Here is a 15,491-nt window from a genome sequence, read left to right as displayed (position 1 = left end):
TACAAATCCTAGTGCAGTTATGTTACTTGAGCCACACACTGAACTAAAGCAAGGTAAGTCTTCTAATTGTTCTAAATAATTGAATCAACATGTTATAGATATCATAAGAGGAGACATTTTGCTGCAACTTTCCTGGAAAGACAGGTAGAAGATGTCATATCACTAGAGCTAAAAGTGAATGCATCCAACTCAAATGATTGTCTAGCGAAATCAAGTTTTGCAATTTCCAATTCTAGCTTAATATTCTTGCCATTGCCAAAGGTTATTGATACAGATCTATGTCATATCACGGATCACACGGCTAAAGAAGTAGACCACAAGGCATCAACTCTTAAAGAAATTTAAAACCGCACAACTCTTGAGAAGCAACCAACGAAAACACTAGTAAATAGAACCTATGATCTTGATATTGGAACAATTCAACAATTCATCGTTGCTGATATATCATGGTTTTTACTGTTTTTAACCATGATATAGGTATTGTTTTCCTGAGTCTTTTTGTTATTTCTAGAGTCTTTTCTAGTCTTTTTCAGGTTAATGCACGTACGGGACCAATTTGGAGATTATTATTATTTTTTATATATTCTTGAGAACACTTGTGAGAACTTCCCATTACACATGTTCTTATGAAACCCAAAAAAAAAAAAAAAACCGAAAACACAAACGAAACTAGAACCGTTTAAAAAAAGTTCCGCGATTCAATGGCAAACGAAAACACAAGCCCGAACCTAAACTGTAACCAAAATTTGATCCCAAACCCTATTTAAGTGGGGAGGCGGACGATCTTATGGAAGCCGACAAGACAATCATCCTTTTGATCAACTGGAGATTAATTCTTACGAAGACAAGGAACATTGTCAATGATAGATCCATTTGTTCTGATCTGAAACAGTTTCCAAATCTTATGTCGCTTATGGATCAAGCAAGTTGTTTCCACATTATAAATCACCCATGAGGATAAAATATTTAATCACTAAGAAACTATAGAACTCTAAATACATTTTGCCCAACAAGTGGCAAAGTTATCATCTTGCCAAACAACTCATTTCTAGATTCTATCGTTTTGTTCCCCAACCCAAACATCCAATATGGAAGAGATTAAAGCATGCGAATAGCCAACTCCAACAGTTTGTATGCTCCTTTCCTTCGACATTGTCTTCTTCTTCATCAGATACCTTGTCTAATATCGACTCACAAGTTAGTCCATTTGTGCTCGAGACCTCGCCAGGTTCAAACTCGTAGCTCCAGTTATCTTTGTCTTCAGAAACTTGGTCTAGTCTATATTTATTGCTTCTATTGTTGTTGCTTCCCTCCTCATCCTTGGTTAGGATTCTTACACCACATTCTATAATCTCGCAGTACCGGCTGCTGAATTCAAACAATATCTTGCTGCCCACGTCAAGTAATATCTCTTCTCCGGGAAAGTCACAATGAAATATACAAAGATGATCTGTTCTAATTCCAGGAGATTCACGAGGGTGTACTATGAAAATAGGATATCTATATCCGCTCTTGCCTATGATTCCATACTTCAAACGAAGTTCTCTGTTTTCTTTTGTATGATGGTGATGGTTAGGCGAAATCATGACACAAACCTTGAACTTGGAAGATCCAGAAAACGAGCAATCTTTCTCATTTATAATGGTTAAAGAATTACCTCTGGCTTGGTGATTGAACTCTGGAGGCATTTCTCTTCCTGGTAAGCAAACAAACTCGTAGAGAAACAAACTTTGGATAATTACTCTTCTTGATTCTCCACCAAGTTTAAAACAGTTGGTGAAATTGAGTTTCGCATTTGGAGTTCTTAGAGGGGAAGTTACGTTCTCCAATGATTTACAATCTTCTGCCATTAAAAGTCTGAGCGAAGAAGGAAGCTCAGGCAAAGATGCGAGTTTTCTGCACCCCGTTACTTCAAGGCTTTGTAGGTGATGGATACGTTTGATGCAATATGGAATCTTCTCAATATCAGTATAGCTTAGGTCCAGAGACCATAGGCTTTCAGGGAAATGTGTTAAGGTCTTCAGATTTCCACTGCCTCTTATATCAACATAGGAAAGACGAGACCATAGCCTAATCGATGCAGGCACTTTTTCTACCGCTGTTTCTGACATAAGAAGTTGGCTAATGTTTGTAGACATATCTGGAAACGTTCTTAGTCGTGAGCATCCAATCATGTAGATCCTCTCAAGAGATGCTAAGTTGATGTGAGTTGGAACAACTTCTAGATTTACGCAAGAATTCATCACCAAGTCTTCTAGTTTATGAAGATTTGCAATAGTTGACGGAATTTCGACCAAACTTGTGCAACCATTTAGTTGCAATCTCTTCAAATTTGTAGCATTTGAAAGATCTGGGAGTTCTTTTAACTTTCGAGACGATGAAAAATCCATCTTCTTGAGATTTGTTAGCGGCTGAATGCAAAAAATCATCACACAACAAAGGAGAAACATTAGAAAATAATGAGAAACTACTTATTCATAGTATATTACACTTCGTTTTATGATTATTGCTAGTATCATCAGATACTAGTTGTCTTGTTTCCCATAGAGATAGAAGAAAAATATGATAACTAACCTGAGCTCCTTCCCAAAGCTTCTCGAGCTGGCTATCCCGCATGTAAAGCTCAACAAGATTTTCCAAGCAGAATCTAAGTGGAAGACTCTTTTTCGGGTATGCCTCCCAATGCAGTAACCTCAAACGAGGTGGAAACTCTATCTCCTCAGGTATGTGCACTCTATCATTCCCATTGTATCTTGTTTTGTAAACACTAAGAAATCGAAGATTACTCATTCTTCTAAGAGCTCTATCACTTATGATAACTTCAGCGATTCCTGATGTATCAAATGATATGCCGGACACAGCTCTATTACCCTATAAAAAGAAATTCAAAATATAAAGAAATTGTTAGCGCAATAGGTTAGATTTTTTATCTTCACCAAGTGACTTCAAAAAAAAAGTTTAAGGAGCGCATGGCAACACCCAAAAAAAATTATGAACATGAATATATAATCAAAGGAATAATATAAATACAAATTTTAGAAAACATACTGTATCATTTTCAAGGACATCACATATCTCATGTGCATCAATTAAGATTTGGCGTTTCCAAGGCTCTTGTCTATGAATGACCTGTCTACCCACTTGTTGTAGTAACTTGTGCATCACTATTTCCCTTTTAGTAGATATATATATGAGAGATTTATTTACTAGGATTCTCAACCCATGTTTGATATCCAAGTTAGTTTCAGCGAGCATTGCATTAACAATATCACCATCTTTATGGTTAAAAAAGACCGCAATGTGAAGAAATAGAGATTTCTCATTCTCATGTAAACTCTCATATCCAACTCTTAGTACTTCTTCAATATCTCGATGATCAAGAATAGTTTCTAGCCTGCACATTACTTCTTCCCATTCCTCTTCCTTCTTCCCACGTAAAGAAGAACCCACCACACGTAGACCCAATGGAAGATTACCACAAAGCTTTGTTAGTCTTAATGCAAGCTCTTTAAATCCATGATGTGGAAAGCTTTGTCGAAAAGCATATCTACATAAGATCTTAAGAGAAATTTCTTTAGATGGGAAACCCACCTGGTATGTATTATTGATACCATGCTGCTGCAAAAGCTCTTGATCTTCTGTGGTTACGATAATCCTGCTTCCAGGACCAAACCACCTAGTTTCATCAGCCAAAGCCTCTAACTGCTTAAGATCATTCACATCATCAAGAATGATAAGCACTTTTCGATCGCATAGCCTTTCATGTATCGCACCTAAATGGTATACCCTCATACCGTTTTGGTTTAAAATCTTTGAAAGAAGTTGTTGTTGTAGACACAACTTTAATCCATACTCGTCAAGACCACTATTATAGCTTCCCCTAAGATTCTCCATAAAACAACTAAGCTGAAAACTACTAGAGAGTAGGCTATGTAAAGCTCTGGCAATAGTAGTCTTACCAATGCCTGCAGGGCCACAGATTCCAACAATCATAGCTCCATCATCATGATTTAAATGTAATAAAAACTCAATTTTCTTCAAGTGTTCTTCAAGTCCCACCATGTCTGCAAAATCCCTAGACGGTGTAGCATTTAGTTTGCGCGAAACATCTCCTGCAACCTTTTCGATCATGTTTGCTTCATTGTCCCTAACAATCAAAGGAAAAAACGGATAATAAGAAGAAGCATTATTTTCCATCAAAATAGTCAGGAGAAATAACATGTGATTACTTTGGGGCACCTAAATGGTATATCTTCATACGGAAAATAATATTCCCAAAAAAAAAAAAATAAATAAATAATAATATTCCCTTAATAATTTAGTACTACTATTATTTTATTATGTTCAACTCGGTATTTCTTATCTTATTTTAGTATATAAGGTTTTATGTATTACTTCTTATCTTATTTTAGGATATAAGGCCTTATGTATTAGACATATTTCTCCTCAATATTTAAGAGATTAACAATTAATAAAGGCAATTAACAAATACATACATATATATATATAGCATAAATCATGATGAACACTAATATATAATACAAATCTCTATTATATGTTTTGTATCTATATTTTTACAATGTTTCATATAAAAACATTTAGAATTTATATATACATGACATTGCATTTTTAGTGATAGATCATAAAACAGCAAAATGTATATGTGAGTCCAGGTATTTCTTAAAATATAATTGGAAAATTGTTAACATAAATTAGTTAATAACCTTTCATTTATTACATAGATTAATTATATTGAAATATATTAATCTACGTTAAAAATTTATCGACTTATTAACTATTTTCTATATTATTTTATTTTTTAAAATTAGCTTATCAATTTACACATTTACTCAATATAATTAGTCATTTTCATTAAAATTTATTTACAACCCAATATATCTTACCATAACAATATAAATTGATTCATAATATGAATCCTAATGACATATAAGTAATAGTTATTTTGAATTTATTTCACAGTTTCTTATCGTTTATCTTAATATATAACAGTTTCGAAAATGATAACACCATTTAAATGACAACTTCAATTTTTGTTATCTAAATTACTATAATAATTTGTTATTAATCAATGCTTCACCTATCATCTTTATATGATTCTATTTTTGTGAAACAAATAAATCATTATATCATCCATATAATAAAGAAAAAGTAAATTTTTTTCCGCATATACCATGATCTGAATTTTTAAAAACGAATATAAATTATTCAATCTATGAAATGGGTCAAAAATTCCGATTGAGGAACGGGTCAGAATTTGAATATTTATATTCGATTTCAAACATTTAGTTTTTTTTTTAAATGTAATATTTTATATAATACAATAAAAATTTAATATTTTAATTTGAAACATTTAAAAATAGTTTTATTTGATATTTTAAAAGAATATCATCAATACTTAATTGATTAAGAAGTTAAAAATTATAAATACTCTAATTTGAATTTTTTAAAACGAATATATTTAAAATATTTATAATAGGCAGCGGGTAAAATATAATATATTATATGACCGAATCATGTTTTTGGCGAGAAAACATGGAGTCATGTTTTAGTGGAGAAAATACGGAATCGCCTTTTATGGCGGAAAAATACAGAATCAAGTTTTTGGCGGGAAAACTATGGAATCATGTTTTGGCGGAAAATATAGAATTACGTTTTTGGCGGTAAAAATTACGATTAGGTTTTTGGCCGAAAATGTGGAATCACGTTTTGGCGAAAAATTGCGGAATCGCGTTGTTGGCGGAAGAAATACGGAATCATGTTTTTGGCGGGAAAGTATGGAATCATAGTTTTGGCGAAAAATTACGGAATTACGTTTTTTTTGGAAAAATGAGGTTCCACGTTTTTGATGGGAAAAATTATCTCCTAATTTAATAGTTAAATCATGTTTGCTTCGGTTTATTAAAATCGGTTTAGACATTTGATTCGGTTATATTTGGTTTACATATTTGATTTAGATTGTTTAATTTCTATTGGTTTGGTTATGAGTAACCCACTAATCCATTCTAACCGAAACCACTTCAATCCAACTCATTAGAACCCATTAACCATTTAATCCATTCATCCATTAAAATCTAAATTTTTCAATCATTAAATCCATGGATTGGATTCGTTTGGGTTGATCCATAAACTTTTATCCATTTTGACACCCCTAATATTTTGTATTTAATATTTGTCTAGCCTTATAATTTTATACTAAAGTACCAATGTGGGGTTGAGCTAGGCATGACCACATTTTTTTTTTTTGAGATTACGGTTTATTAACCATCGGTTACGGTTATAAATTTTCAATGACCGTAACTTTAACCACTATATATACGGTTAAAACGGTTATGGTTACAATGATTACGGTTAAATACGGTTACGATTATTTGATGATTACGATACGCTTAATATTGGAGGTGAAATCTTACGATTTACCCGACTTTTTATTTTGCTTTTGAAAAGATGAAAAAGTATGTTGTAGGCCAAATTTCCTTCATTTCGAGTAATGTATCATTACAACACATTTTGTTTGAGAAAAAAATCATTTTTTTAACGTAACTTTTTGATATGCGGTATCTTTTACTTTTGCAAAAAAATTTATCCGAATATTCGATATTTTCTTTACATTATACGCAATATAATTATATTTTAAAGGTTTTAACTATGCGGTTAACCATACAGTTAACTAACATTTTTGGTACGGTTACGGTTAGTATATTTTTTAATCGTAACTAATCTATTTTTACGGTTAACGGTTATAGTCCGGTTACGGTTTAGAAATGGTTCGATTATGGTTTAGAAACTGTCCGGTTATGGTTTAGAAACGGTCTAGTTACTGTTAGATGGTGGTCATGCCTATGTTGAGCTAGTTGTTGAATCTAAATTAGCCGAAAACGTATGCACTTACGAGGACAAGAGGTCGATTCCCATTATGAAGGATAATTTGTTAAAGAATGATCTCGGTGCTCGGAAATATATGAGAGCATATGCCCCGAACTTCCAGGTTACCAAAAAATAAAAATTCTTAGATTGCAAATTTAAAATCATATAGTCCAGTATTGTAAATTTATACTCCCTTCGTTTCATAATATAAGTCTTTTTAGGTAAAAAGATATCGATTAAGAAGATCTACTTTTTAAAAGTTTAACCAATCATAAAAGAGACTGCATAATATAAATAATCATAAAATATTAAAGTAATATATAATTTGTATTGAAACTTGAAAACGACTTATATTGTGAAACAAAAAACTTAGTCCAAAACACTTTATATTATGAAACGGAGGGAGTATAAATTATTATTCAATATACTATGTGATACATGAACATGAACAAAAAAAATAGTATATCATAATATTATTCTACAAAACTTATTGACTTATCTTGATTTTCTATAATAAACTAAGTTCTGTGATTATGTTAAAAATAATATATTTATGGTCTTTATTTGAATTAGATATTAAAGGTGAAACCATCTTTATTTTTAATGTTCATTTATTTTTATTAAGAAATTATACGCGGTATGAAGCGGTTCTGTAAGAATATTTCGTGTCAGATTATTTCCTTTTACATTAACACTACGAGAGTGTTAATTAATTTCGGATGACAAAAAAAAAAAAAATTATACGCGGATAGTTAATCAATAAAACACCATGCATTATTTGTTTTCTTTTTCTCTAGTGATTACTACTAAGAACTTAACGAAGAAAAACACAGATTACGTAAAGACTAACCAGTTTAGTAAGTGTTCTCCGAGTATGTTACTCACATCAGTCAAAGCTTTGCTCCATTTCCGCATCTCCACATCGGTATTACGAGAACATGTTTCACTGAAAGCTTTCCCAAAATCGCCGATTTGTTTCCTTACATGGGTTGGATCCACTCCGTAAAATATGGTCATCACTATCTGTCCCATAACTTTCTTGCACTCCATAATCTCCACCAATTCATTCAAACACCAACTTGAAGAAGCATAGTTAGTTGAGAGAATCACAATCAAGATCCTCGATTCTCTTATCGCTTGTATGAGTGAAGGCGCGATTGTCTCACTTCTTTCAATCCCTTGATCATCAAACATTGTGATCCCGTTGTAGTTAAACTGTTTGCGCAAGTGACTGAGAAATGATTTACGGACGTCGGGCCCGTGGAAGCTCGAGAAGATGTTGAATCTGTAATTACGAGACTTGAGAGAAGAAGGAGAAGCCATGAGATATGCAAAAGAGTAAAGACTAAAATCAGATTTATATATTTCTAAGTTAATTTGGTTCTTAATTGTTATATAAAAGCAAAGTCTATAATAAAAAGGATCGATCCGATGCCAAAAATAATAATTCCAAAAAAATGATTATTCCGTGTATTGAGGTTAACGCGTTAAGACTTATGAGAGACGAAACTTCCAGGTAACAAAGAAAGGTTCTTTTCTGTCTTATATTCAAGGGTCAAGACGTTAAGCAATTTACACAAAACTACAACCATATATATGAAGTTACGTTTCCTTTAAGTTTGAAGGAAAAGAAAAGATTAATGCATACGAGACCAAAGAAATTATTGGGTTTTCTTATTTTTCAAAATTTTTCTCCTTTATAATTGATATAGATCTTCGTTATCCTTAATCTCTAAGGATTTGTACATTAAAAAATATATATATATATATATATATATATATATATATATATTAAAAAAAAAAAAAAAGAGAGAAGACCGGACTATAAATTAAAGTCTTTAAGGCTTATTGGAACCACAAATCTGTTTCATGTAGCCCCTTTCACATATGAAAGATTCAGAGCTGGTCCTAACATATTAGCCCATCATTATCAATGGGCTCTTAAGAAGTTCTTAACATTAATTCTTATAAAAAATAAATGAATAAATTGCTTATATCTTAAGAACCGGCTCTTATATAAGAGCCAAATAACAAGTTCTTAGCATTAGTTCTTAGCTTTTTTATATCTTCTTCTTTTTGAGAATGTCTCTGAAATCTATGATAACCCGAAATTTGAGTTTTAATCGAAAACCCGAATATTTACCCGAAAAATCGGATATTTACTCGAAAACCCAGGTATTTACCCGAAAACTCGACAATTTACCTGAATATTTATATAGCAGGCTACATTGTTTATTTAATTTCTTTTTTAATGGGAACGAGTATCATTTGTGTTACTATCTCACTGACGGCATTTATCCTAAATGGACTACATTTATCCAATCTTTTTCAATTCCACTAAATATATGGACAAAATTTGCCGGAAATCAAGTTTAAAAATTCGTGACTAAATTGAAAGTCAACATAAAATTGAGGATTTAAATCATAAGATTTACATAAAATGAGGATTTAAATCACCAGCTCCAGAGTTCATGCTTTAAACCAACAAAAATGGCAAACTGATGATTTAAATGACATTTTTCCCAAATTATATCTCATTTATGTTTTAAAAATTTAATTTGCAATAATTATTAAGTTTTCTAAAATTAAAATTGTTAATTTAATTTCATTTTTAAATTAATATTTTTTCCTAAGAACCACAAGTTAAGAGCCTACCATTAAAAACACATAAAAATTAAAAACAAAAATACAATCTCTTAACTCTAAAGTTTACAATTTTAATACTAAACTATTGTTAAGAGCCTACCAATAATGTTGCTCTTAGAGGCTTTAAACAATTGCGCTTTTTTTATATATTTTTTACTTAATTTTTCTAATCAAAATAAAGATGTATTATTTAAGGGATCTATGGAGAACGCACAAGCCAGATATTTTATTTTTATCAGAAACTAAAAGATGTTTTGCTTATTTACAGAGATTTCAATCTCAATTTGGTTATAATAATTTGTATTCAGTTGATCCTCTCGGTGCTAGTGGAGGATTAGCTTTATTTTATAATAATGAAATAAATTTAGAGATTCTCTACGAGAGTAATCGTATAATTGATGTTAAAGCTTTATTTGGAAAACAATTAGTGTTTATGTCTTTTATCTATGGGGATCCCGTAGCTACGAAACGTGATATTGTTTGGGAAAAAATAACAGAATTGGGAGCTAATCGGAAAAAACCATGGTTACTGATTGGAGATTTTAATGAGCTTACCGGAAACCATGAAAAGTCGGGTGGTAATTTACGGTCCGCAGCTTCTTTTGTCTCCTTTAATCTCATGATTCGAAATAATGGTATGTTAGAATTTCCATGTTATGGGGATCAATTATCATGGAGAGGTAATAGAAATCAACAGATTGTCAGATGCAGGCTTGATCGGGGTCTAGGAAATGAGGATTGCCATAATTTATTCCCGTTTTCTAAAGTGGATTATCTGGATATGATTGGATCGGATCATAGACCGATTTTATTGAGTTGTAGGAAGATGTGGAGTAGAAGGAAAAGACAGTTTAGGTTTGATAAGAGATGGGTTGGTAAAGATGGCCTTTCGGAGGCAATAGATTCAGGGTGGAATCGGACAAAAAATTTCAGAATACCCGTTTTTGTGGATAAAATTAAAAATTGTCGAAATTCAATTTCGTGGTGGAGGAAGAATAATATTCCACCGGGTCAGGAAACTATCTCTTCTCTTAAGATGGCTTTGGAGGAAGCATGATACGAACTCCCAAAGATTGCACACTCTTGTTGGTATTGAAATGGATAGATCCTTGGATGAACAAGGCGGGGAAAGTGAATGGCTGCGTCGAGGGCTATGAACGGCACTCGGTAAACCTGGTTTGAACCGTAGGCTAACCACCTAAGGAACGGTTGTGACTCTTCGGCTAACCACCTTGGAATCGATTGAGATCAAGAGGCTAACCACCCAATGATCGAAGTGATTTCGTTGTCTAACCACCAAAGAGATCGAAAAAGTTCACAAAGAACAAGAGAGAAACTTCTCAAAAGATTTTAGATAAAAGATTATTATTGAAATGAAAGGATTACATGAGTTTATAAGAAGAAGAATGAGAAGAGGCTAGTCAACAAGACTACCTTGAAAATGAAAACAAAGACTAAGACCAAAGACTAAAATAAATTAGAGTTTGAATGACCCTTGGACTCCAAGTTGGCGAGAATGTTCCATGGGTTTGGTCATGTCCTTTTGATTTATTTCCAACAATAATATAAATGCAATTCACATGAGTTTGGACCGTCCATGGTAAGCATAAGTCATTGCCTCGTTAAAACCTCTACTCGGAAAACCCATTGGGACAAAACCGAGTATAGGAAAAAGAGTACAACAACTTAGCTTGCGGCCAACCTCAAGATGAATCCACAAATGATATTGAGGTGAAGGTGCATTGCGTAAGTTGGTCTTCCTCCTTGTTCCTAACGTTGCCAAGTACTTTCCAAACAGCTCCGGCTAGCTTCCTTGTCTTGGATCGCGTCATGGGGCCTTCGGGAACGATCAATGCTTCCTCGGGAACCTCATCCAAAGCTTGCGTATCCATGATCATATCAAAGAAAAAAAAGATGATTCGATTCCTCAAGGGGAAATTTTGAGAATCGAAAATAAATTAAAGGAAGCATATCATGAGGAGGAGATTTACTGGAAACAAAAAAGTCGAAATTTTTGGCTAAAAGTGGGAGATAAAAATACCAAATATTTTCATGCCGCTACAAAAAAAAGAAGGGCACGAAATAAGATTTCAGGCCTATATGGACCTAATGATATTTGGGATGAATCAGAAAGAGGAATGGAGGAAATAGCAACAAATTATTTTAATGATCTTTTTAAGGGATCCAATACAGATCGTATTGTCGAAATGGTAAATGAAGTTTCCCCGGTGATTACGGAAGGCATGAATAGGGAGCTAACCAAAGAGGTTACAGAAGCAGAAGTTAGGAAAGCTTTATTTTCTATGCACCCTGAAAAAACACCAGGTCCAGATGGCATGACGGCTCTGTTTTATCAAAGGTATTTGCATTCTTTGAAGGAAGATTTAGTTATTTTGGTCAGGGATTTTTTCAGAACAGGATGTTTTGATAAGAGAATAAATGAAAGAAATATTTGTTTAATCCCGAAGACCGAAAGGTCACAGAGGATGGCTGAGTTTAGGCCAATAAGTCTTTGTAATGTGAGTTACAAGATTATCTCAAAGATTCTCTGTTTAAGGCTCAAAATTTTTTTACCTCGGCTAGTTTCTGAAACTCAATCGGCCTTCGTTTAAGGTAGACTAATTACCGATAACATTTTGCTAGCGCAGGAAATGTTTCATGGTTTAAGGACGAATAGAATGTGTAAATCAGATTTCTTGGCAATTAAAACAGATATGAGCAAAGCATATGATAGGATAGAATGGGAATTTTTGGAGGTGGTTATGTCACGTATGGGATTCAATGCTAGTTGGATTTCTTGGATCATGTGGTCCGTTAGTTCAGTTTCGTATCAGGTTTTATTGAACGGAGAACCTAAAGGAAAAATAATTCCAAAAAGAGGTTTACGACAAGGTGATCCCTTATCTCCTTATTTGTTTATATTATGCACGGAGGTCCTGATTGCTAATATTAAAAAAGCGGAAAGAGAAAAAAAACTGACTGGAATTAAGGTAGCAAAACGAAGTCCTCCTATCTCTCATTTGCTTTTTGCGGATGATAGTCTCTTTTTCTGTAAAGCAGAATCTGAGGAGTGTAAAACGGTGATGGATATTATTGGAAAGTATGGTAAAGCTTCTGGACAAGAAATAAATTACGATAAATCGTCGGTCTTATTTGGCAAGCGTGTAGCAAACCAAAAAAAAGAGAAATTGAAACAACACCTCCGCATTACTAAAGAAGGTGGAATGGGTTCTTATCTAGGAATACCAGAGAGCCTAGGCGGCTCAAAAAGCAAAATCTTTAATTACATACGGGAAAGACTTAATGAACGGATTAATGGCTGGTCAGCTAAATATCTGTCAAAAGGCGGGAAAGAGACAATGATCAAATATGTTGCCTTGGCGCTTCCAACCTATGTTATGTCTTGTTTTAAACTCCCTCAAGAGCTAACATCTAAGCTAACAAGTGCAATATCTAAATATTGGTGGAGCTCTAATGGGAAGGACCGTGGTATCCATTGGATAGCATGGGAGAAATTGTGTATGGATAAAGAAAAAGGAGGTCTAAGTTTTCATTCTCTAGATACCTTTAATGATGCCATGTTGGCTAAACAATATTGGAGATTAATCCAATACCCAGATTCTTTAGTAGCGCGAGTGCTAAAAGGTAGATATTTCAGGAATGTTCATCCTTTAAATGCAAAAAACCGAATTCTCCATCGTTTGGATGGAAGAGTATTTTTTCGTCGAAAAGGATTGTCGAAATGGGTGCAAGATGGTCACTAGGTTCAGGTTTCAACATATCGGTTTGGCGAGATCCTTGGATTCCAGATGATAATCCAAGGCCCGCAAGGGGGAGGGGAAATTTATTACTCCCAAGTCTGATGGTTAACCATTTAATTATTCCGGTTACTAAAGAATGGCACCTTCCTCTTCTACAAGAAGTTTTGGATCCGCCGGATATACAAATCATTAGAGGAATGACTATTAGTCAGATTTATAGGCCAGATAGGCTTATTTGGCATTATACAAATTCAGGGAAATATACAGTAAAGTCTGGATATCGACTAGCTCGACAGATGTGCGAGACGGTAGAATGGGGACCAAATTTTAAAATCCTACAAGCTCAAGCGTGGAAAGTCAAAGCTCCTCCGAAAATAAAACATTTCTTATGGCAAATCGCTGCAGGATCTTTGGCAGTTACATCAAAATTAGTACAGCGAGGGATTAGCTGTGACACTATTTGTAAGAGGTGTGAGCTGGCAGAGGAAACTATAAATCATGCTTTATTTGCGTGTTCTCATTCTCTGAAAATATGGGAATTATCCGCGGTTCCTTTGGTTCCAGGTTGTTTTCCTCTAAGTTCGGAACTTTCAAATCTAGATTATCTTTATTGGAGGATACCACCTCCTCGAGATGGGGGGGGGGGGAAAACAAATTGTTTTGCCTGGATTTTGTGGTTCATATGGAAATATAGGAATAAAAAAGTTTTTAAAGGAATACAAACAGATCCTACATATATTTTAAATCACGCCTTGAGTGAGAAATTACTGTGGGAAGAAGCTCAAATGGATCCGATCGACAATATTACATTTACGGAATTTTCGGAACCCCCAAACCAATCATTACGATGTCGGTTTGATGGTTCATGGAAATCTACCGATCCAACAATGGGTTTAGGTTGGTGGTATTTTCAGGGAACTGCTCAAACAATACTGCTTGGTGCAAAATGCCTTAGGATATCGCCCTCACCCCTTCATTTGGAAATGAAAGCTTTAATTTGGGCCATGAAGAATATCCTTTCAAGAAGGATTGCTTGTCAGGCGTTTGAATCAGACTGCTCAGAATTGGTCTCGATGGTACAGTCACCTGACGAATGGCCAGCTTTCTCCAACCTTCTAGACGAGTTTGGTTTGCTACGTGTTTCCTTTTCATCTTTCTCACTTTCCCTTATTTCTCGTTCTTGTAATTTAAAAGCGTACTGTTTAGCGCGCTCTTCTAGACTTTTATTTTCTGAAGCTACTTTTGTAAACATTTCTCCTCCTAGTTGGGCAACCAACCAAGGAATTTTTTAATAAATGTGTGGTTGACAAAAAAAAAATAAAAATAAAGATGTATTAGCAATTTAGCATTGTCAGATGTTAGTCTATCTGTAAAGATGGCACTGCAATAGTGAAAGTTGTCACACTGCTTGATGGATTTTTGCGCATCATAAAATCTTTAAGATTAGGGCGGCCGGATAAAAGGTTAAGAACTGATTCATCGTCTTTCAAGTCCACAGCTCAGAGGTGCAGAGTTCTAAAAGATTTCGAAAAAACCGATGAAGGGACATCAATAACAACATTAAGATGTCTCTAGTGTTTCACTTTGATACAAGGTATGAAATGTGAACGACCCTTTGTGAAAGTAGACTTGGAGTACATGGCTGGTAAATGCAATTCCAATCAAGATTCCAGTATCCACGGCATTATACATCCATCTAACGAACTATGAGATGCAAACTCTGTAGAACCCGAGCCGTATGTGAACGCAAAGACTTGCAAACATTCTGTGAAGTAAAGAATCAATTTGAAACTCTGGTGAACTAAAATGAAATACACGTACAATATATAGATTTACTTATGTGAATCATATCCCTGGCATATAATTAACATTAACATTATATAATATACAATAGATTTCCATATTAGTTAGTTCCCTTAATTAGTTTTATTTTTAAATTAGTAATATTTCTAATATTTTTTGGAGTTTTTGCGTGTGTCTGTGTACATTGATCTGGTAAAATTTTCCTTTATCTGATTTACTTCTTGATAGGTCCCAATCAGAGTTTTAAAGAACAAACGACACAAGGGTTTTTAGCTATGAAATCTTATACCTTTGCACCGGTGCCTTATATGTGACAACTTTTGAGACGTACGACGCAAGACAGAACGTTGTCGATATGGTTGGAGCCGGAGATACACCCAACTGCCACACTCAATC

General features: G+C 33.9%; 1 protein-coding gene across 3 annotated transcripts; it reads right to left on the bottom strand.

Moving 5' to 3' along the window:
- Positions 1-890: 890 nt before the first annotated feature.
- On the bottom strand, positions 891-8,218 carry LOC9327998 (disease resistance protein RML1A). Of its 3 annotated transcripts, XM_021012612.1 has the most exons (5): positions 7,736-8,218; positions 3,592-4,147; positions 3,049-3,423; positions 2,575-2,871; positions 891-2,411 (listed from the first exon to the last, which is right to left on the bottom strand). In XM_021012612.1, exons 1-5 carry the CDS (start codon positions 8,206-8,208, stop codon positions 1,056-1,058), a joined length of 3,057 nt encoding a protein of 1,018 aa, XP_020868271.1. In that variant the 5' UTR covers positions 8,209-8,218; the 3' UTR covers positions 891-1,055. The 3 variants fall into 3 exon arrangements, with proteins under 3 accessions (XP_020868271.1, XP_020868270.1, XP_020868272.1); XM_021012611.1 differs by having other exon boundaries at positions 3,049-4,147; XM_021012613.1 differs by having other exon boundaries at positions 3,049-4,147; positions 7,771-7,859.
- Positions 8,219-15,491: the final 7,273 nt, after the last annotated feature.

This window comes from Arabidopsis lyrata, assembly GCF_000004255.2.
Source record: "Arabidopsis lyrata subsp. lyrata unplaced genomic scaffold ARALYscaffold_1, whole genome shotgun sequence".
Taxonomy (NCBI): domain Eukaryota; kingdom Viridiplantae; phylum Streptophyta; class Magnoliopsida; order Brassicales; family Brassicaceae; genus Arabidopsis; species Arabidopsis lyrata.
The sequence above is the reverse complement of the archived record's forward strand: the minus strand, read 5'-3'. Positions and strand labels throughout refer to the sequence as shown.